Raw genomic sequence first — 23,545 nt, 5'->3', positions numbered from 1 at the left:
ATATAAAAATACCTCCTTGTTTGAATGTTGTTGTGTAGTATCTGATGGGTGCATCTAAGCAGTGTTATTTGTCACTGTGTCCATTTGGTGTTTGTGACCGTGCCTGTTGGTGTGTGGCGTCATCACTGCGGGTCAGGACGAACGTTACGTCTGAAAATGTGCGACTGACCCACCGCCCGTCTTTGGCTGAAGCTGAGCCGCTTTACAGCTGCTGGTAATCGGTTTCCTGTCCAGCCCGGTGCCAAAGCTCCGAGGCTGCCGATGAACGGCACCATGGCCGCGTCCTCACACCGGATAATGCTGGGGCCGCTGGTGGCTGCCATTGACCAGGGCACGAGCTCCACTCGGTTTTTGGTAAGACAAACCGGAGCGGTGTAAGCTAGCGTTAGCTGTGATAAAGTTAATGTCAGTCCCATAAATGTGTCACAACTGGCCGTGTCCTTGGCTGTATTCGCCGGCCTCTGTTCTTGTACTGCAGCGTGGCGTCTGACAACCACAGTGACAGTTTGTAACCAGCGTTTGGTGGCGTTTATTGTAATTTAATTAGCTGTGTTTTTGGTTAAAAGCCTGCTCATTGTGTTGCCCCTTAAGCGCTCACAAGAGGGGGGAAGGTGAGAGACTCCCCCTCTTGTTGTTGTAGCTTTCTGACTGAAGACACAACTAGTTAAATAGCCATTTAAAACTGCTGTAGAGTAATATTAAGGCATCAAAGGCGCTGTGATTTGTCTATACAGACCATCTCTATACAGGCGGCTGAAGGGATTTACTGTTAACTTCATGACAAACACAGCAATGTGCAAGAACATCATCTGTTTATCTTTTTGCTGCTAAATCATATAAAGGCACCTCATGTCTAGTCATATGTCCAGCAGCACCTGAACACAGGGGGACATGGTTTTTATTAAATGCTGCAGCTTGGTTGGAGAATTGGAGAGATGATGAAACAGTTATTTGATTTATAAAATACTGATTTTGATTTTGATAATTGAATAATGATTTCAAGGTCATTTATTTGTCATGTTGCAGCAGGGTTGCACAAAGAAATCAAAGCTGTAGTCCCTTCGTCCTACACACACAGAACATATGGACCGATAATTAAACTTAGAATAAATAAAATAAGATAAAATATACAATGAAACTATATATACAACATATTCAAGTCCTCTTGAAAATAAAAATGGAAAAGATTCAGTCGTATCTTAGTTGAAGCCTTAAAGAAAATGGAAGATAATGGATGGCACCATCATTTTGCTTTCACTCTCTGTCCTTTAGGTTTAAAGTTAAAATGGTTAGTCCAGGTTTTCATCCAATTTTTAAATTTCACTTCACGTAACAATTTTAGTAACATGCAGACGGCTCATTCAGTCTTCTTTTTTGTAACTCATGGAGGAGAGAGAGCAGATATTTTGATTTATATTCTTGGATCGGCCGATAGCTGAGAGCCAAGACTTTTATTAGCATGAGTCACCTCAAATTTTCAGAAGCCTTAAACAAGACACAGATGTCAGAAGGGAGTTTTTGCTTTATTGGCTTAAAACTTTAGCTGAAAATATGGGAGGAAACCTTATAGAAATGTAATGAATGAATTTTCTACTGCTAATGTTTTAGCACTGTGACTTCTCATTCAAGTTTGGTATATGCCATCTGACACGCACTGATGTATTTTTAGCTGTGATAATTGTACCATGAAAAGGTGATACAGTCTATGTGTGTGTAGTGTTACGTGCAGCAGTTTGCTGCTGGCTCTCTCTCGCTCTCTCTCCCTCCCTCTCTTTGTCAGCTCTGTCTCCCTCCTTCCTCTGCCTGCTGCGCACCTGAGGTAAATCATCACTCAGGTAGAGAGGAGGAGGGGATGAGAGGGAAGGAGAGGAGGAGGAGAGGGAGAATACATGGCACACGGCTGACGACACTTGGTGCAGGTAGAGAGGAGGGTTTTCCTTCCTCTGTTTTGTTTTTTTTCTTTCCCCCAAGCCCGTTCATTTCCATGCCCGTTTAGGGGCTGGGATTTTGTTATTTTAGTTTGTTTTGTTAGTTTGGGTTGGAGACCGCCGGTAGCTACGTTATCCGTCTTTTATTTATTCTAGTTTTTGTCTTTAATAGTTTAGGGGGAGACGTCAGGAGCGACGATCCGCTGTAGGGTTGCCCCGGCGTTTCCCTTCTTTTGTTTCTTTTGGCCGGGGTCTCCAGTCCCTTTTTGTTTCACTTTTGGTTTGTTTGGGATTTGTTCTAAAATAAAGCTTGTGGGTAAATAGACAACTACCTGTATTGGCGTCCTTTTTCTTATATGTTGCTGCCTCCTGCCCCTAGACAGCTTTGTTTGATTTGTTTGTGGGGAGGCCGTAACATATTTGGGGGCTCGTCCAATCGCGCTTCCTGCGCTGAATGTTTGTAGGTTTCCCTTAGGACCTTTTTGGATGCCAATTAAGTCGTGCGGCTGTCTGTGCCATTTTCTTTTGTGTGCTGTGCCAGATTGCGGGCAGTGATTTTGTGTCAGCCTGTCTTTTTTTTTCCCTTTAGACTCAGTGGTGGGTTTTTTTGTGATCGGTTTGTGCGTGCTGTGTTGGCTATGGAGTTTAATCTTGATGATTTTGTGGCAAATCCTAGCCTTGATAAGTTGCAGCCTTGCACTAAAGAGCAGTTAATTGTTATTGCAGATCATTTTGGTGTCACTGTGCCTAAACAGGCGAAAAAACAGGTGATTAAATCCGAGTTACTGACTGTTTTGTCTGACAAAGGGGTTTTGCCTTCCACCCCCAGTGTGTCGAAAATGAGCTCACCTGCCGGACAAGATCTGGGGGAGCAGCTCCGTCTTAAGGAGCTTGAGGTCCAAATGCGTCGTTTAGAGATAAAAGAATTGGAAATGTGTAGAATCGAGGTTGAAAGTCTACTTTGTTTAAAGGAGTTGGAGTTAAAGCATCCCTCCTTACCCAGTGTGTCTCAGTCTCAACCAGGTGACTTTGATATCAAGAAGTGCATTCGTTTGGTCCCTCCCTTTAGTGATAAGGATGTTGATAAGTTCTTTATTTTGTTTGAGCGTGTCGCAAACACTTTGAAGTGGCCTAAGAATATCTGGTCATTATTGTTGCAGTGTGTGTTTACTGGCAAGGCTCAAGAAGCTTATGCACCCTTGTCGCCTGATTTGAGTCTTGATTATGAGATGGTTAAAGCAGCTGTGCTGAGGGCGTACTAGTTAGTGCCCGAAGCATATCGCCAAAAGTTTCGACGGTTCAAAAAAACTGATAGTCAAACTTATGTAGAGTTTGGACGTGGGAAAGAAGCGCTGTTTGATCGTTGGTGTCAATCTAAAAATGTTGACAATGTGGCTGTGTGCAAAACTGCAGAGTGAAACCACTGCTGCACTGCAGGAGAAAATCCCACAGAGAATTCTCCAGTTGCATTTTTGTTAGTTTTCAGTGGTTATTTATCCCTTCAGTGCCTCTAGTTAGGGAAAGTGTGAAACAACAGATCAGGCAGCAGGTTTTCAACTTAAAAGATGCCAGTTTGGATCCTTTAACTTCTGGGAAAATGTTAATAACAAAGGGGAGTCAGAAACCCCCTTCAGCATTCCTGCAGATGTTGAAGGGCCTCAACCGCCTCAGAAAATAGAGGCAGCTCTGGCCCTTCCTGTAAAGAGCATCAGTGTTCTTCCCCCAATCCAGTTTGCTGTCAATGTGTACCCCCAAGTACTAATAATCCTCAACAACGTCCACCCTGACCCCCTGAATGAAAACAGGGATTACCGGCACCTTGGTCCTCCTCAGATCCACCACCAGTTCCTTTGTCTTTGTCACATTGAGCTGTAGATGGTTCTGCTCACACCATGTGACAAAGTTGTCCACAACAGCCCTGTACTCGACCTCATCACCCTTGCTGATACATCCAACCACTGCTGAGTCATCAGAAAACTTCTCTGTGCAGTAGTTGAAGTCCGTGGTGTAGAGGGAGAAGAGGAAAGGAGAGAGGACAGTCCCCTGCGGGACCCCAGTGTTGCTGACCACTCTGTCTGATACACAGCGTTTCAGGCGCACATACTGTGGTCTGCCAGTCTGATAGTCCACAACCCAGGACACAAGGGCGGGGTCCACCTGCATCGCTGTCATCTTCTCACCCAGTAGACCTGGGCTGATGGTGTTGAAAGCACTGGAGAAGTCAAAAAACATGACTCTCACAGTGACACGGTCAAGCAGGTAGATGATGGCATCCTCAACTCCAAGTTGGGGCTGGAAGATGAGAGGGGAGGATGAGGGGGAGCGAGTGGAGTAGGTGTTTTTGGGGGCAGAACAATCGAGGTGTTGATGGTGGTGTCTGTAGGGCAGTGGTCGGCAACTAGCGGCACGCGGATGTGTGCGTCTCAGGAGCGCCCCCCCGTCCGGCGCTCCTTAGGCGCACTTTATTAAATTACGTTGTTGTACAAGATAAAATAGTATAGATGAGAAAAAGAAGTTTTTTTAGTAGGAAAGTTGAACATGTCATTTTGGCCCGCCATTGCGTTGGTCAGAAAAAAATTGGCCCTAGGCCAAACTTAGTTGCCAACCCCTGCTGTAGGGGGTGCAGAGGCCTGGGTATCAAATCTATTAAAGAACAGATTGAGTTCGTTGGCCCATTCCACACTGCCTTCAACTCCACTGTTGCCAGCTGACTTAAAACCAGTGATTGTTCTCATCCCTCTCCAGATCTCTCTGTTGTTGTTTTGCTGGAGTTTCCGCTCCAGCTTCTTCCTGTATTCCTCCGTAGCTTCTCTGATCTCCTGCTTCAGGTGTCTCTGTGTGATTCTCATCTCTTCCTTGTTGCCAGCCCTGAAAGCCCTCTTCTTATCATTCAGGAGGGCCTTGATGTCCTTTGTTACCCACGGCTTGTTGTTTGGGTAGCAGTGAACAGTCTCTAATGGAACAATGGAGTCTACACAGAAGTTGATATAGTCCGCGATGCACTCTGTGAGTGCCTGCCAGTCTGTGACCTCAAAACATTCCTGCAGTTTCTCATACACCTCTTTCGACCATCTCCTCACTGTCCTTGTGGTCGCAGGCTGTCTCTATACCAGAGGCAAATAAGTGGGACTGAGGTGTATGAGATTGTGGTCAGACCTGCCCGGGGGGGGGGGGAGCTGTATGCATCCTTCACATTAGCATACATTAAGTCCAGGGTCCTCTCCTCTCTGGTGAAACAGTTCACGCACTGTGTGAAGTTGGGCAGTGCCTTTGCCATTGTGTCACCCGAGATAGCAATGAATGCACTCGGGTGTAGAGTCTGTAACCGGGCTATGGCAGAGTGGATGACGTCACACGCCGAAGTTGGGTTGGCAGAAGGAGGAATGTAAACAGTCACCATGACAACATGTGAAAACTCCCGTGGCAGATAACATGGACGAAGACCAACAGCAAACAGTTCAATGTCCGGGCTACAGATGCGCTCCTTGATAGTAATATGAGCAGGATTGCACCACCTGTTGTTCACTAGAACGGCAAGCCTTGTTGGGACATGGTGGCCATCCACCAGCCACCCAGAACTCCATCCATCTGGACCATCCAATGTAGCACGGCATTCATCAGTGAATAAAACTGTTTGAAAATTGGTCTTCATGTATTTCCGAGCCCATTGCAAACGTTTCTCCTCGTGAGCATTGGTTTGGGGTGGCCGAAATACAGCTTTATGCACAACTGCAAGCCTCTGAAGGATCCTGCATCGAGAGGTTCTTGGGACTCCAGAGGCACCAGCAGCTTCAAATACCTGTTTGCTGCTCAGCAGTGGCTTTTTAACAGCTGCTGTCTTAATACGATGTATTTGCTTGACAGAAATCTTCCTCAATGCACCTTTATCTGAACGAACCCGTCTGCGCTCTGAATCACGCACATATCTTCTCACAGTAAGTTTTTGTGAAAATTTCCAGTGTTGTCCTACCTTTTGCAAGGCATTGCAATATTTCACTCTTTTCATCTGCAGAAAGATCTTTCTTTCTCCCCATATTGCATGAAACCTGTGACTTGCGTAATAATGTGGAACAACCTCCTTAAGTAGTTTCCCTTTAATTAGCTCACCTGCCAAATAAATGATCAAACCTGTCTGAAATTGATGTCAGTGTTTTAGGAGAAACAACACAAGCAAAACGTTTCATTGAAAAACAATAAAACATAAGTTTATTTAACTGAAATCTTACTTGCATAATAATTTGTAACACAGTGTATTCCTAAGTGGGACGGACCGGTAAAATGATGGCATAATAACTTAAAAATAATGACAACTTCAGATTGTTTTCTTTGTTTTACTTTGGTAGTAGCGTACAAGCACATTCTGAAAATGTACACATCACAAATAAACCTCTTGACAAAACACTTCAAGTTAGTTGAAAATTCTGAGGAAAAAATTAGTGCAATTTCCAGAACAGAGACTTCAGTGTATCTACAAAGCCATTAAACTTTAAGTCACAGCCTATCTGGGATTGAAAATCCCAAATAAATAATAAATAAATAAAACAACTCTTCTAGGTATCAAATACCTCATTTGTCATTTCCACATATTAATCCTGTGCTAACTCAACAAAGCATACAAACTGAGGTAGAAACTATTCAAGAGGGTTGAGTTACTCCCTGCCTTGTAGGCTACACTATTGATAGAAAAATAAAAGCTGTGCAATGCATGAACCATTTCAACAAACCAAACTTATGAACTGAAGTGACTGACAGTATTACAGTAAATCACACACTGTTCACTTTCTTAAAATTTCCACAGAACTATATCAGGGTGCAGTGTCTCATGCAGCATTTTAAGTGGGGTTACCCATTGTTTATTTTACTCCTGAAACCTGGCATCTTTTAGCTTTCACAAGTGCATCAATATCAGGCGTCACATCCAGAGTGGCAGCCAATTTCAGGATGTTATTCAAGTGCTTGTGCGTTAGCCTGGAGCGCAGCTTTGTTTTATTGATGCTCATTACAGAGAAAACTTGCTCACAAAGATATGTGGTTCCAAACATGCACAACACTTTTGCAGGAAGGACTGTCAAGTTGGGGTAACCTGGCAAGAGATACTGATAAAATGTGTCCAAGCCAGCTGCGGCAAATTTGCCCTTCAAATCTGAGTCACACTGCAAGTCTATTATTTCAAGTTGGATGTTGACCGGCAGATCAGAGGCATTCACGGTGAATGGCGAGCAAAAAACATTGAAGTCTTTCTCCAGTTCACCAAAAATCTGAAAGCGTTGCTCAAACTCCCGCAATAGTCCCGTTATTTTTTCTTTGAACCGCTTCATGTCTGCGGCATGTTGAGGAAAGTGAGCTGCATCACCACCTGCGAGTTGCGCCTCCCAACCACTGCCCTACAGACACTACCATCAACACCTCGATTGTTCTGCCCCCAAAAACACCTACTCCACTTGCTCCCCCTCATCCTTGCAGCCTCTCATCTTCCAGGGAAGGCCATCCTTTGACCTCTACCCCCACACCCTCACCCCCTTCTTCCATGAACTGTTCAATTTCCTCTCGAAAATCAAAGAAACGCCTCAGCACAGCACCTCGGCTCAACCATCTTACCTCGGTGCGGTACGGCAGGCCATAGGTGTGATCTTTCTCTCTGAGAACGCTGTCAAACTGACGGCGATTCAGGCCTCTGGATCGGATGAAATTAACAGTTTGGACGACCACCTTCATGACGTTATCCATCTCTAATGACTTGCCTCCTGATGCAAAATACAGTGAAAAGTCCAAAAATCACGTCCTCCATTTGCAGTCTGCACTTTCTCTCTGAACTTTGTCACAACACCTGCTTTTTTCCCGATCATTGAGGGCGCACCATCTGTAGCCAGGCTGACAGCGTGGGACCAGTCCACTCCGACCCTGTCCAGCGCGCCGACAAGTGCGGAGAAAATATCAGCTGCTGTTGTGGTATCCATCATTGGTACCAACTCCACGAACTCCTCGGTGACGGTCAAAGTGTCATCAACTCCGCGGATGAATATGGCCAATTGCGCAACATCTGTAATGTTTGTGCTTTCATCAATTGCAACTGAAAACGCAATAAATGACGCTTCAGCTGGCTGTCCAAATCTGCCGAAAGATCATGTCAGGAAATTATTTCTATAAGACCAGAACTGTATTTTCGCTGTTAGTTCGTACCATTAATTTCCCAACACACAAGATAAACTCTCAGAGACAGAGATCTCAGTTCAAAGTTTTACTTGCAACAAGCAAGGAGTACAGGCAAAGATCTACATCTGCACTGAGCAGTCTCAGTGTCTTTCAAGCATATATAACATGTATAAGCAAAAGTTCCTCCTCTCAGCAGTCCTCCGCCGCACCCTGCTCCCTCTCCTCCTTGCAGGGGCGGTTGGTGGGAAACGCAGGTACGCTGACTTCTCTCCGTTCAAGGCCTTCTCGAACTCTTCTTTATCTCAAGAATGCAAGCACAGTCTGATACATCCTACGCCAACACACATCTCTTTGATCTGTGTAAAGGTCACAGCAACCATTACACAGTCCAGCATCAGGCTAAAACTTCATGATAATAAAGCATAAATGTACTAACATAAAAATGTATTAGCATAAGCGTGTCTGCACATTTTCTATTTCCTAACAGATCAGAAATCCTGTCTGCAACTGTGTTTCTTGTCAGGCTGATATTTGCAAAAGCCTGGCGCTTTTCAGGGCACACGATCTCCGCAGCCTTCAGCATGCACGTTTTCACAAATTCACCCTCACTAAATGGTTTTCAAGCCACTGCAATTTCATTAGCAATAAGGTAGCTAGCTTTCACTGCAGCGTCACTGATGTCTCGGCTATGAGTAAACACAGACTGCTATTTCTTCAGACCCGCCGACAATTCATTCACCTTCTCTGTTGTCCTTGAATGTTGTTGTATTTGTCGGCACGAAGAGTGTCATAGTGGCGACGAAGGTTATATTCTTTCAGCACTGAAACATGCTGTGAACACACCAAACACACAGCTTTCCCAGTCACTTCTGTGAATAAATAGGAGGATGACCATTTTTCTTGGAACACTGCACTCTGCGTCCACTTTTCTCTTTTTTGACAGAGACATTTTTGGGCAATGAGGGCTTATTGGGGCAGCCTGATAATATTTGCATAACAGTGTAAATTAATGGAGTGCTTCCTGATAATATTACCCAGAGGAAGCATATATATGATAAAAAAGAATCGGTCCAAGCACTGAACCCTGTGGAACTCCATGTCTAACCTTAGTGTGGACAGAAGACTCATTGTTAACATGGACTTAAACCAGCTTAATGCAGTTCCTTTTATGGCAATGAACTATTCCAGTCTCTGTAACAGGATGTAATGGTCAATGGTGTCAAACGCAGCACTCGGGTCTAACGACCAGTACAGAGAGAAGTCCTCTGTCTGATGCCACAAGGAGGTCGTTTGTAACCTTCACCAGTGCTGTCTCTGTGCTATGGTTCGCTCTAAAACCTGACTGAAAATCCTCAAATAGACGATTAGAATTTAGAAAATGACACAGCTGATTAGCTACAACTTTCTCCAGGATCTTGGAGAGAAAGGGAAGGTTGGATATAGGTCTATAGTTAGCTAACACACCTGAATCAAGAGTGGGCTTTTTCAGAAGAGGTTTAATTCCTGCTACTTTGAAGGACTGTGGTACGTAGCCTGTTAGTAAAGACTGATTTGTCATATCCAGTAAGGACGTGTCGATTAGGGGCAGGACCTCCTTAAGTAGTCCAGTAGGAACGGGGTCTAGGAGACATATTGACCGTCTGGATGAGGAGATTATTGAGACCAATTCAGAAAGATCAATTGGAGAAAAACAGTCCAAGTACACATCAGGTGTAACAACTGTTTCTATGGTTCCTAGGTTTGAAGTTGGATCAGACCCTGTTGAGGGCAGGAGGTGATGAATTTTGTCTCTAATAGTTAGAATTTTATCATTAAAGAAGCTCATGAAGTCGTTGCTGCTGAGCTCTAAGGGAACACAAGGATCAATAGAGTTCTGGCTCTTTGTCAGCCTAGCTATTGTGCTGAAAAGAAATCTAGGGTTGCTTTTATTTTCTTCTATTAATGAAGACTAGTAGGCGGCTCTGGCATTACAGTGGGCCTTTCTATAGGTTTTAAGACTATCTTGCCAGATTAAATGGGACTCCCCAATTTTGTTGCACGCCATATCCTTTCTAGTTTTTGTGAATGTTGCTTAAGCTCGTGTGTCTGGGAGTTATACCAGGGAGCTTATCTCTTCTTTAATTCTCTTCTTTGTTAGAGGGGCGATAGTGGCTCTTTCAGCTTTCTCTGGTTTCCCTGGATGACTTAAGAGTCAAGTGATGTGTAATCAGCTGTTCTCTTGTGCTATTTTCTCTCTTTTCAGGTGTTTAATTCAAAAACGGCCGAGCTCCTCAGCCATCATCAGGTGGAAATCAAGCAGAGCTTCCCCAAAGAAGGGTACGTGAAGCGATCCGATGCAACCCCTAAAGGATGCACACATGTTTTAGAAACGCAGAGACCTAATTTGTTGGGTCCTGATTTTCAGATGGGTGGAGGAGGACCCCAAAGAAATACTGCAGTCAGTGTACGAGTGCATGGAGCGGACGTGTGAAAAGCTCACCCAGCTCAACATCGACATCTCAAACATTAAAGGTATTCACACCTCAGGCTTGTGCTACCACCTGCTCCCTTGGAGCAGCGCTCAAACATAATTTGTGTTTATTTTCAAAGAGGCGTTTACGATCTAAAATGTTGTAAAATTATCGTCTAGCTATTGGAGTGACCAACCAGAGAGAGACCACGCTTGTTTGGGACAAAGAGACAGGCGAGCCCCTCTATAATGCCATCGGTAAAGTTTGGAATCTACAATGTTCCCTTCTTATTTCCATTTAACCTGGCACAGATCCGGCAGTAAAAAGTCACTCATTGACACAATCACACAGCAGACTGGGATGTTGGATTTAACAGATTGTTCATTTTTTTTGTTCAGTTTGGCTCGACCTGCGGACTCAGTCAACGGTTGAACGTTTGATTAACAAAACTCCAGGAAGGAATAAGAACCACTTGAAGGTGAGCTCCTGTCACTTCTCTAACTTTCCATCATCAGGCAGTGTCAGGTTTTTGTATGGTTTGACCTGCAAAAATGTTTTTTCTTCTTTCCGGTTGTGTTGTTAATGCTGTTATTGGCTGTTGAGGACCCATCATTTGCTGCGTTGCAGTTGCTTTTGTTATAAAATAAATGACTGTTCTCTAATCAGTGTTAATCTCAATATGGAACTTTTTATTCCTGCTCCCACCTTGCAATGTATAATCAAATGCAGACTTTTGATAACGAGTGGAGTTGTTTAACGCCACTGCCGTCCTGCAGCATAAAACGGGGCTCCCGATCAGCACCTACTTCAGCGCGGTGAAACTCCGCTGGCTGATGGACAACGTAGACGAGGTCCACGAAGCCGTCGTGTCTCACCGCGCCATGTTCGGCACCGTGGACTCGTGGCTCATCTGGGTAAGTAAAGCGCTTCCTGCCTTGACACTTTGCTGAAGTTTTCTTTGCAGCGTTGGTGAAAAACGGGCTGTTTGTGTGTCTTTCTGACGGCCATCCATCAGTGTTTGACAGGAGGCAAGTCAGGCGGAGTCCACTGCACAGACGTGACCAACGCCAGCAGGACCATGCTGTTTAACATTCACAATATGGACTGGGACCCAGAACTTTGCAAGTACGACAGCTGCCTTTAATGTTTAATTTCATCACGCTGCCTTTTATTTTGATGTAATTCACACACTCTAAGGTGGGAGAAAACAACACGATCCATCCATCGCTTTTAAATCACAACCATCCAAAACGGCTCTAAAATTGTGCTCTTTAGTTGAGTCTCAGAAAATCATTTTACTGACATTAATAATGTGGAGTTCAAAATAGGAAAGAAATCATACGGATCCTCTAATTCCCACCAGATATTTTGGTATTCCCATGGAGATCTTACCCAGAGTGAGGAGCTCCTCGGAGATATACGGCCTGATGGTAAGCGCACAGAAATCCATCAGTATCTTGTCCAGTCTAGCCTACTTTAAATTCGTCTGTCAGTGTGTAAATATAAACTTTTGATTTCCCTAATGATTTCATTGCTGTGTCTAGTCTGACTAGTGTTGTGTTCAAGGAGCGGAATGTGTCGTGCAAAACGCCACTAATAAGATAATAGAGGTTCGTTTTGTTTGTGTTTTTTCAGTTAGTGTGCTTTCAGACTGATCTATGTGCACGAAGGTTGACTGAGAAATTCTTTTAGGCATTTTCTTTTGTGTGCCATTGTCTCTCTTCTCTCACTGGTAGAAAATATGTTCTAGCCGGGTAAGTAATACTCGCCATCACTATTTTCCTCATCATGTAAAGTAACCTGTCCTGCTTCTCCGTGGCCCAAATGAATACATGCCATCAAAGTGCATTTCCAACATTCATACGATACATTTGTTATAGTATATGATTACCACTGACATAATAACAGCGGTTGGAAAGTTATTTGAGGTTTTCCTCTTTCTGCTTTCAGACAAATGCCAAACAAAAGAAAAAAATCAAATGAAAATGAAAAGTTTTGTCACAAATGACAAAGTGTCTAGAATTAGAGATGGTTAAACAATAGAATAATTATTACTTGGCAAGATAAATCTTTATTGAAAAATGTCACAGTCAATTATGCTAACTTTTTATTGTAGAATAAATACTGTGTATATATATATATCAAAGACCTTCAGAGTGGATCTTTCTGTTGTCTGTTATTGATTATTTCAGTTAACATCAGGCTATTTAAACCAGTTGCCGCTGGTACCAAAGAAACCCCAGTGAATTATCTGGACTCTATCGTTCCCCTCCACTCTCACCTCGGTCATAGCGTTGTCCCCAGATGCAGCAGGCAGGTATTTCAGGCAGCTCCAAAGACCAAATTTACACCAGCAGCTCAGTCCCAAACCAGCTGGTGAACATAGCGGAGCATTTAGCAGCTAAAGAGCCATATATCTCCCTCAGGATCTGTGGAGACCAAAAGTAATGTAATCTCTATTGGAAATGCACCGGATGGTCGGCGCCCCTCACTGCTTCTGTTGTGGCATGCTCCTCGGCCGGATGCCATTGACATCCACAGCTCTCCCGGCAGATCATCTTCCCGTCCCGCACCGTCCCATCTCGTCTCCTAAATCTCTTCACTCTTTGGCACAGTTTTATTTAACCTTCTTTGTCCTCTGTCTTTGAACAACTAACCAAAACGACAGCCTCGCACGTCGGAGTGAAGACATTTTGATTTGCACAGATTGACACCCGCCCTCGTTTCCCTCTCTGTTTCAGTAAATGCTTTATGTAAACATTTTGTGGTAGAATCAAATTCGGTATGTTATTTGGCTTCATGTAGTCAAATAATGAGTAATTCCCTTTTGTTTTCAGTGTCGTCGTCACGGAAACGTTGTCGCTCATAGTGACAATTTTTTTCCATTGATGACGGATTGTATTTACAATTTTAGATTTTGGCAACACATTTTTTCAAATATGTTTGTATGACGTCAGGTTTTACTCAGTCTTGAAAAACTTATTTCAGAAAAAGTTCAAAGACAATTTTATGCACGTTGTTTCTTCTGAACCGATAAATGGATCAGATATGTGAACAGTCCATCCTCTACAATGAATTTCCCTATTTGATATCCCATTGGTTTACTGGTGTCCAACACTGAGGTGTTTTAACAACCAAAATTACAACAAATTGCAAAAGAAACAAAAGACTCAAAACGGTCATTCAGATACAAAGTTTGCTTATTAAATAAAAAAATCTTTTCTTTTGGCAGAAATCTGGAGCCCTTTCAGGTATCCCCATTTCAGGGGTAAGTTTATCTTTATCTTACTTTTTACTCCATGTATTTGAAGGATAACTTTGCCACGGGCAGAGGCAATGTAGTAGACCAGTTCCAAAACGTTTTGTACTTACCAGTCTTTTCAAACCCTAAACATACAATTGCAAGAAAAAGTATGTGAACCCTTTGGGATGACTTGGATTTTTGCATAAATGGGTCATAAAATATGTTCTGATCTTCATCTAAGTCACATCACTAGACAAGCACAGTCTGCTTAAACATATTTTATGACCAATTTATGCAGAAATCCAAGTCATCCCAAAGGGTTCACATACTTTTTCTTGCAACTGTGTAGAAATAAGGCCCAGATTTATCCTACAATATTCTTTGTAGTTTTTTCAGTGACACCGTCTGATATATTTCTGGCGTTGTTTTAAAACAGTGTCTCGGGGATCAGTCAGCAGCACTTGTCGGGCAGATGTGTTTTCAGGACGGGCAAGCTAAGAACACGTAAGTGGCTTTGAGCGAACTGTAGCTTTTCTTAAGGACTTCTCTTTAAGTGTCTTTGCCAGAAACTCAAGTAAAAGTTTGATTTATTTTGTGCCTCAGGTACGGAACTGGCTGCTTTCTCTTGCGAAACACTGGAAATAAGGTACATTACTTCACATTGCAGTTTTAAACACGCATACAGTCGGGACAGTAAGTATTTGATACACTGCCGATCTTGCAAGTTTTCCCACTTACAAAGAATGGAGAGGTCTGTCATTTTTATCGTAGGTACGCTTCAACTGTGAGACACAGAATCTAAAAAAAAAAAATCCAGAAAAACACATTGTATGATTTTTAAATAATTAATTAGCATTTTATTGCATGAAATAAGTATTTGATACAATAGAAAAAGAGAACTTAATATTTGGTACAGAAACCTTTGTTTACAATTACAGAGGTCAGACGTTTCCTGTAGTTCTTGACCAGGTTTGCTCACACTGCAGCAGGGATTTTGGCCCACTCTTCCATACAGATCTTCTCCAGATCTTTCAGGTTTCGAGGCTGTCGCTGGGCAACACAGAGTTTCAGCTCCTGGAGACTGGCTAGGCCACTCCAGGACCTTGAAATGCTTCTTATGGAGCCACTCCTTTAGTTGCCCTGGCTGTGTGTTTTGGGTCATTGTCATGCTGGAAGACCCAGCCATGACCCATCTTCAATGCTCTTACTGAGGGAAGGAGGTTGTTGCCCAAAATCTAGCGATACGTGGCTCCATCCATCCTCCCCTCACAGGTCTGTGAGAGCCAGAATTCTTGCTGGTTGGTAGGTGATCAAATACTTATTTCATGCAATAAAATGCAAATTAATTATTTAAAAATCATACATATGCGTTTTTCTGGATTTTTTTTTTTTAGATTCTGTCTCTCACAGTTGAAGCGTACCCACGATAAAAATGACAGACCTCTCCATTCTTTGTAAGTGGGAAAACTTGCAAGATCGGCAGTGTATCAAATACTTATTTTCCCCACTGTATAAATGGCGACATCCCTGCACACACTGCATACACTCTCCTTGGGTCTGTTTTGCAGCCTGTAATGTCCGATCACGGTCTTCTGACCACTGTGGCGTACAAACTGGGACGGGACAAGCCTGCCTGTTACGCACTAGAGGTAAAATATTCTGGCATTTTGACACCAATATTGACTTTCTCCAAGCCACCCCACCTGTCCTCCTTTTCGTAACGTACTGCACAAGATGTTTCAGTTCACAGTCGATTCCTTTTTTTACGGTGCTTCTTTCAGGGCTCCGTGGCCATCGCGGGAGCTGTGGTTCGCTGGCTCCAGGACAATCTCGGCATCATCACGGCGTCAGAGGAGCTCGGTATGTGCCGCCGGTGTTAGAAGCCAAATAGAAAGTGATATTTGTCCTCGTCTACATTATCTGCAATGGGGTTTTTTTTTCTCATCAATCTACACACAATACCCCATAATGACAAAGTGAAAAAAGTTTTTTAGAAATTGTTGCAAATGTATTAAAAATAAAAAACTGAAATGCACATAAGTATTCACTCCCTTTGCTATGACACTCAAAACTGAGCTCAGGTGCATCCTGTTTCCACTGATGGTCCTTGAAATGTTTCTACAACTTGACTGGAGTCCACCTGTGGTAAATTCAATTGATTGGACTTGATTTGGAGAGGCACACACCTGTCCATATAAGGTCCCACAGCTGACAGTGCATGTCAGAGCAGAAACCAAGCCACGAAGTCAAAGGAACTGTCTGTAGACCTCCGAGACAGGAGTGTATCGAGGCACAGATCTGGGGAAGGGTACAGAAAAATTTCTGCAGCATTCATCATTTGTAAATGGAAGAAGTTCAGAACCACCAGGACTTTTCCTAGAGCTGGCCGCCCGTCCAAACTGAGCAATCGGGGGAGAAGGGCCTTGGTCAGGGAGGTGACCAAGAACCTGACGGTCACTCTGGCAGAGCTCCAGCGTTACTCTAAGGAAATGGGAGAACCTTCCAGAAGGACAACCATCTCTGCAGCACTCCACCAATCAGGCGTTTATGGTAGAGTGGCCAGACGGAAGCCTCTCCTCAGTAAAAGGCACATGACAGCCCGCTTGGAGTTTGCCAAAAGGCACCTAAACGACTCTCAGACCATGAGAAACAAGATTCTCTGGTCTGATGAAACCAAGATAGAACTATTTGGCCCGAATGTCAAGCGTCACATCTGGAGGAAACAAGGCACCGCTCATCACCTGGCAAATACCATCCCTACGGTGAAGCATGGTGGTGGCAGCATCATGCTGTGGGGATGTTTTTCAGCGGCAGGAACTGGGAGACTAGTCAGGATAGAGGGAAAGATGAATGCAGCAAAGTACAGAGACATCCTGGATGAAAACCTGTTCCAGAGCGCTCAGGATCTCAGACTGGGGCGACGGTTCACCTTCCAACAGGACAACGACCCGAAGCACACAGCCAAGATAACTAAGGAGTGGCTTTGGGACAAGTCTGTGAATGTCCTTGAGTGGCCCAGCCAGAGCCCAGACAACCCCATTGAACATCTCTGGAAAGACCTGAAAATAGCTGTGCAGCAACGCTCCCCATCTAACCTGACAGAGCTTGAGAGGATCTGCAGAGAAGAATGGAAAAAAAACCTCAAATGCAGGTGTGCCAAGCTTGTAGCATCATACCCAAGAAGACTTGAGGCTGTAATCGCTGCCAAAGGTGCCTCAACAAATTACTGAATAAAGGGTGTGAATACTTATGTACATGTGATATTTCAGTTATTTATTTTTAATACATTTGCAAAAATTTCTAAAAACCCTTTTTCACTTTATCATTATGGGGTATTGTGTGCAGATTGATGAGAAAAAAAATTCCATTTTGGAATAAAGCTGTAACATAACAAAATGTGGAAAAAGTGAAGGGATGTGAATACTTTCCTGATGCACTGCACATGAAGTGATTGATGTGATTATGATATGTGTAATGATTTGTAGTTTACTTACTTTGAACCTCTTCTCCTTCTCTCCCCGTGCAGAGAAGCTGGCCGCTTCAGTCGGCACATCCTACGGCTGCTATTTTGTTCCTGCATTTTCAGGTCTTTATGCGCCTTACTGGGAGCCCAGTGCAAGAGGGTGAGACCGAGAGCTGCTCTCTAGCGTAGGAAGCACATCTGAACTTATTCACGTAGTCTGCTGAAATAAGACGTCACTCTTTCTCTGCGTCACAGGATCATTTGTGGGTTAACTCAGTTTACGAATAAGAGGCACGTCGCATTTGCTGCACTGGAAGCCGTCTGCTTCCAGACACGAGAGGTAAGCGCTGCGTTTTTCTGATTGGCCATCACAGTGCAAATAAAACCCTGTTATTTCCTCTAATATTTGACGAGAAGAATTAGAATTTGAGTCATTTGTTCGGATGCAGATATTAGACGCCATGAATCGGGACAGCGGCATCCCGCTCACTCAGCTCCAGGTGGACGGAGGGATGACGTCCAACAGGTTGCTGATGCAGCTGCAGGCCGACATTCTGTGCATCCCCGTTGGTAAGATTTCTAGTACTGTTTTATATTTTTAGGTATTCAGTGATGTGTGACACTTGTGATGCTGCCCTGGAAGCAGTGCTGCACTCTGCTGGCAAAACACGTAAACAAGTTTCCTGAAACTGTAGTTCAGTTTGTCAGAAGTTTAAATACTAAGCTGTCACGACTTAACTACTTTGTCAAAACTCCGCAAATCTCCACTCACGGCTATCGTGAATATCTCTTACGGAGCATCAAGGCCACGGCAAAAGTATTTGCCCCCTTACAGATTTCTTCTGTGTTTGCTTTATTGTCACACTTACATGTTTCAGATCATCAAACCAATTTTAATATCAGACAAAGATAACCTGAGTAAACACAAAAAGCAGTTTTAAAATGATGATTTTATTTATTAAGGGACAAAAGCTATCCAAACCAACCTGGCCCTATGTGAAAAAGTCATTGCCCCCTAAACCTAATAAGTGGTTGTGCCACCCTTGGCGGCAACAACTGCAATCAAGCGTTTGCAATAACTGGCGGTGAGTCTTTCACATCACTGTGGGGGAATTTTGGTCCACTCTTCTTTGCAGAATTGTCTTAATTCAGCCACATTGGAGGGTTTTGGAGCATGAACGGCCTGTTTAAGGTCATCCCACAGCATCTCAATCGGATTTAAGTCTGGACTTTGACTAGGTCACTCCAAAACCTTCACTTTTCTTTATTTTGAGCTATTCCGAGGTGGACTTGCCGGTGTGCTTCGGATTGTTGTCCTGCTGCGTAACCCAAGTGCGCTTGAGCTTAAGGTCACGAACTGATGGCCGGACATTCTCCTTCAGGATTTTCTGTTAGAGAGCAGAATTCATGGTTCCATCAATTACGGCAAGTTGTCCACGTCCTGAAGCAGCAAAGCAGCCCCAGACCATCACACTACCACCATGTTTGACTGTCGGTATGATGTTCTTTCTCCCAAATGCTGTTAGTTTTACGCCAGATGTAACGGGACGCACACCTTCCAAAAAGTTCCACTTTTGTCTCGTCAGTCCACAGAATATTTTCCCCAAAGTGTGGGGGATCATCAAGATGTTTTTTGGCAAATGTGAGATGTGCCTTTGTGTTCTTTTTGGTCTTGGAACTCTCCCATGGAGGCCATTTTTGCCCAGTGTCTTTCTTATTGTTGAATCATGGACACTGACCTTAACTGAGGCAAGTGAGGCCTGCAGTGCTTTAGATGTTGTTCGGGGTTCTTTTGTGACCTCCTGGACGAGTCGTCGATGTGCTCTTGGAGTCATTTTGGTAGGCCGGTGGTCCTGGGAAGGTTCACCACTGCTCCATGTTTTCTCCATTCGGGGATAATGGCTCTCACTGTGGTTCACTGGAGTCCCGAAGCCTTAGAAATGGCTTTGTAACCCTTTCTAGACTGATAGATGTCTATGACTTTGTTTCTCGTCTGTTGTTGAATTGCTTTAGATCGGGGCATGATGTGTTGTGTTTTGAGATCTTTCAGCCTACTTCATGTTGTCTGTTTAATGATTTCTTGATCCTACAGCTCTGGCAGTAATCAGGCCTGGGTGTGGCTAGTGAAACTGAACTCAGTTTTCAAACATGTGGCTAATCACAGTTAATTCATGATTTAACAAGGGGGGGGGGCAATTACTTTTTCACATAGGGCCAGGTTGGTTTGGATAGCTTTTGCCCCTTCATAAATGAAATCATCATTTAAAAACTGCTTTTTGTATTTACTCAGGTTATCTTTGTCTGATATTAAAATTGGTTTGATCTGAAACATGTAAGTGTGACAATAAAGCAAACACAGAAGAAATCTGTAAGGGGGCAAATACTTTTTCACAGCACTGTAAATGCAAAACACCATCGCCAAATATGTTTCAGTTTTATGGTACCTACATATAAAGACTGTTGCAGTGCTGTGAATCTCTGATAATTACATTGACACAATCATTGTATCAGCAAAGGATACCATGCTCATCTGAGTATCCAATCAGGCTGATCTAACAGCCTCCCACTGTCAAACTCACAGAAAGGACAAGTAAAATGAGAAAGATTACAGTAAGAAAATGTTTAGACTGTCTGGAGAGGTAACGATGAAGTGGGATACAAAAGCGTAAGAAAGCAAATATTCATTTGCTCTAATAGCTGTAACACAGTAAAATGTTCAGCTGACTGAACTGACCTCCTCTACATCAGCTAGGATGTTCTCCATGCGGTGCCTCCCTTCACTGCTATTGTCGTAGTAAAGATGGTATTAATTGTCATCGTCAGTGAAGCCGTCCATGCCTGAGACCACAGCTCTGGGTGCGGCGATGGCGGCCGGAGCAGCAGAGGGGGTGAGCGTGTGGAGCCTGAGCCCAGAGGACCTCAGCGAAGTCACGTCTGAGAAGTTTGAGCCTCAGATCAACCCTGAAGGTACGGGGACACGATGAAAGGACGTCGTGGTGATGATGCTGATGATGTGTGTCGTCCGTACCTGCTGCTACAGAAGTAAAGAAGTTTGTGTGTACGTGTTTTGCAGAGAGTGAGTTTCGGTACGCTCGGTGGAAGAAGGCCGTGCAGAAATCCATGAACTGGGAGACAACGGAGCCCGTCGGTAACGGAAACGGTAGGCGTCTGATTTTACTGACACAAACACAACTCTCGTTCTGCCTCTCAAGAGAGAAGCATTAATGAAAAAGTTGGATGCTCACTGCTAATGTGAGTCAGAATATTAAAGGATAAGTTCACATATTTAGAAGCGTCGTCTGTCGAGGTTTAGTTCTGACTTGTGTCTTTTCTCTGTGTTGTCCAAAAGGTGAGCCCAGTATCTTCAGCAGTGCCCCTCTTGGGTTCTACATCATCGGTAGCATGCTGATGTTAATCGGTGCAAAATATCTCGCAGGTCAGTGTGTGTGTGTGTGTGTGTGCACTGAATGTCTGAAGTATAATATTAACACTGCTGCACTGGTTCTGTCTTTTGCGCACAAGGATTCAAGTATTTTCACTTTCAAGTGCGTGTGATTATTACGAATTCAGTGGGAAATAACAAAGTAATTACATTTAAGTAAAGTCTTATTAATTTGTGTGTTTTGTTTAGTTTCTATTTTATTTTATGGAAAAACTAAACAAACCCCCTTCATATAACTCAGCGAGTAGAACATAACGTCAGCCTTTCTCAATCCAAAGAAGTCTATCTTTATTTCTGTGTCCACACTAGGCCACCACTAGGCCGAGACTCCCGGAGGCATTAAAGCAAAGAGGAAAGTGGAAGTGAGCCCCCTCTGCGCTGGACCACCACCTGAACTCCCAGTTGCACTCTTTTCCAAAATGCATTCCAGGAGAAAGATGCTCCTGCTGAATGTGACTGGAAAACCAGGACAAGTGTGATGAAAGTTTTTCTTTATCATTTCCACGTTTTATTTTGTTTTAATTATTATTATTATTATATGATGTGAATGCAGTATTCTCTGCAGCAGACAAGAACACACTGGTACGTTAGACTTTTTATTTTAGCAGGAGTGCGCACTCAGTATTTGTTTTGTTACTGTATTGTTACGTTATGACCTTATTTATGTCCAAAGTCTGAGTCGCTGTAATCTTTCCACAGCTGTGACGTCGCGACGCCGCCTGAACTGCATTTCTTGTCGCTCTTGTCACCGTTACCCTTGAATTGTCGTCTAACAGCCACCTTGCGATGTGTAGTTGCTCCAGACCCTCTACTAAGACTCACAGAGGAACTTTTAGCGCACTTTATATTTTTGTTTTGTCCCGTGCAAGTCGTGTACTAACAGAGTCTAATATATATTTTTTCTAACAGTTGGGATTAAGACACTTGAAGCTCGAGTCAGTTTGTAGTGAAACGGAAGGAGGGATGGGGCTGGACGAACTGTCAAAGTCACGCTCTTATATAATTTATTTGTAAGCACTGAAAATATGTTTTGGGCAATGATGAACTGCCAGACAATTCTTTGATTTCTGTGATGACAGAGAATCTATGAAAACGTAGGAATAAACAGGAGCGTATATGTGTATATTTCTGTGAATGTGACTCAACATGAATCATTTTCCCAAAGCTGGAAACCAAGTAAAAAACATCATCAAGGGACAAAAAACCGAAGCAGCTGTTAATAAGTCATTTATTTTCTAGGCCAAAATGTTGGTCTAAGCTTGAACATGCATCAGCTTAAACATTCTTTGCCGTCTGATTTTAGGGGGTTTTGAAAACAACAGGGGAAACTTGACATTGCAACCTGCCAAGTTTCTCTCTTATCCACCTGAAATGCTTCAGAGACAAAAAGTAGAATTCACTTTAACAGCATGCAAAGCGTCTGTCAAATGATCCAAGTGCTCGTGCAGAATATTTAGAATGCATTTTGCATTTATAGTGCATCCATAAAGATATCGCACTAAAATGCCAGTGAGATGCTTTTTTTTTTCTGATGAAATTGTTTAAATTAAACTTGATTAAAAGGGAGCTTTTTTTCAAACCATAGAAAGAGGAGTTGTTAAACTAGTTCCCTTTGCTGTATGCAGGAGGTTTGAAGAGTTAACTTGAGGAAGTAGACACCTGTAAATGAAGTCAGTATTTATTATCTCGCCCAACATCATCGTTGTGTTCTGTGTAGAAACAGAAAGAAAGACACAAGGGTTTAGTGTTTGCTCTTTGTCCTCGGCCAGTCGTGTATTTACTGTGTTCAAAGGCCCAAAGTGCTCTTTTGGGATATAAACACTATTAACTGATGGGTATTTGTGAATGACCTGAATAGAAGGGAGAGGTCATTGCGAGTAGGGCGGCTTAAAGTGAAGCATTTCAACCTGAAACACGTCAAATCTAGAGAAACAGACTCAAGCATGAAAGCAAAATGCGTTATTGGTTCTCACGTAAGACCTCTAACTGTGAACTAGTTGATTTCATGTGAAACAATCTCTACTTTTTTCTACTCACTCTGCATGTTTTTCCCTTTGACCGATGGGAAGACTGAAGCACAGCAGGAACGGCTTCAGTTGGAAATCTAATGAATTTCAAATGAGTGCGCCCGTGCCATCGCCTCTCACCTATGGTGTTATGGGAGAACGAAAGCCATCCAAAATAAACTCATTTAGTGCTGAATGTTGTCGTGCTTTGGTTTCATTTGGTGCCTTTATCAGATCCTAATAAAGAGAGAAACATTTGCACCCATGTAATCACACAAGTGTGGCTGCTAGATGACTTATCACTTTAGCAAAGTCACCCTTTGAATCAACACTTCTGTTTTACAGTGTGAGGCCTCTAAAGTGACACGTTCAACCACAAAGTGTGTGACTTTTATTTTAAAAAGGGATTTGTTTCCTCCGGTATCAGATCCTGTCAAGCACACACTGTGTTTGGACCCAAGCCAACGACCTGTCCTCCTTCAGCGGGGAAATCCCAGCGTGCAGGATCTGTTAACCGAGGAGGAGTGTTTGCCAACAGCAAATACAAGTTATTCAAAACCTGCATGTCCATTTTAGTGTTTGCTGGGTCGTATCAAGTCTCTATGAAGTGTGTCAAAATGTAAAAATAGGAATTTTCACACCCTTCCAGTGCATCTTTGAACAGAATTTCACTCAGAAAAGTCCCAAAACCAACTGTTTTCCTTTGTATTTGCTACCAGAGAGTGTTGAATCCCATAAACCGTTGAGTATTCATATATCAAGTTTGCTCTTCAGTCGAGTTACTGATTCACTTACTGCAGAACACCTTTATTGTTCACTGGTTGTGCTGATTGAGCTGATTTGCATCAACTGACCCTCA

General features: G+C 43.3%; 1 protein-coding gene across 2 annotated transcripts; it reads left to right on the top strand.

The window, feature by feature from the left end:
- Positions 1-182: 182 nt before the first annotated feature.
- On the top strand, positions 183-22,162 carry LOC139223731 (glycerol kinase). 2 transcript variants are annotated; one of them, XM_070855716.1, is made up of 21 exons: positions 183-354; positions 10,324-10,397; positions 10,486-10,592; positions 10,711-10,788; positions 10,930-11,009; positions 11,308-11,445; positions 11,547-11,656; positions 11,895-11,961; positions 12,268-12,285; positions 13,764-13,799; positions 14,212-14,279; positions 14,379-14,421; positions 15,344-15,424; positions 15,557-15,635; positions 17,302-17,398; positions 17,494-17,578; positions 17,688-17,808; positions 20,062-20,205; positions 20,312-20,398; positions 20,588-20,674; positions 20,990-22,162. In XM_070855716.1, exons 1-21 carry the CDS (start codon positions 262-264, stop codon positions 20,998-21,000), a joined length of 1,704 nt encoding a protein of 567 aa, XP_070711817.1. In that variant the 5' UTR covers positions 183-261; the 3' UTR covers positions 21,001-22,162. The 2 variants fall into 2 exon arrangements, with proteins under 2 accessions (XP_070711817.1, XP_070711818.1); XM_070855717.1 differs by lacking the exon at positions 12,268-12,285 and having other exon boundaries at positions 20,990-22,161.
- Positions 22,163-23,545: the final 1,383 nt, after the last annotated feature.

The sequence above is a fragment of the Pempheris klunzingeri genome, chromosome 24, assembly GCF_042242105.1.
Source record: "Pempheris klunzingeri isolate RE-2024b chromosome 24, fPemKlu1.hap1, whole genome shotgun sequence".
NCBI lineage: Eukaryota > Metazoa > Chordata > Actinopteri > Acropomatiformes > Pempheridae > Pempheris > Pempheris klunzingeri.
This window is presented reverse-complemented; position numbering and strand designations above follow the sequence as displayed.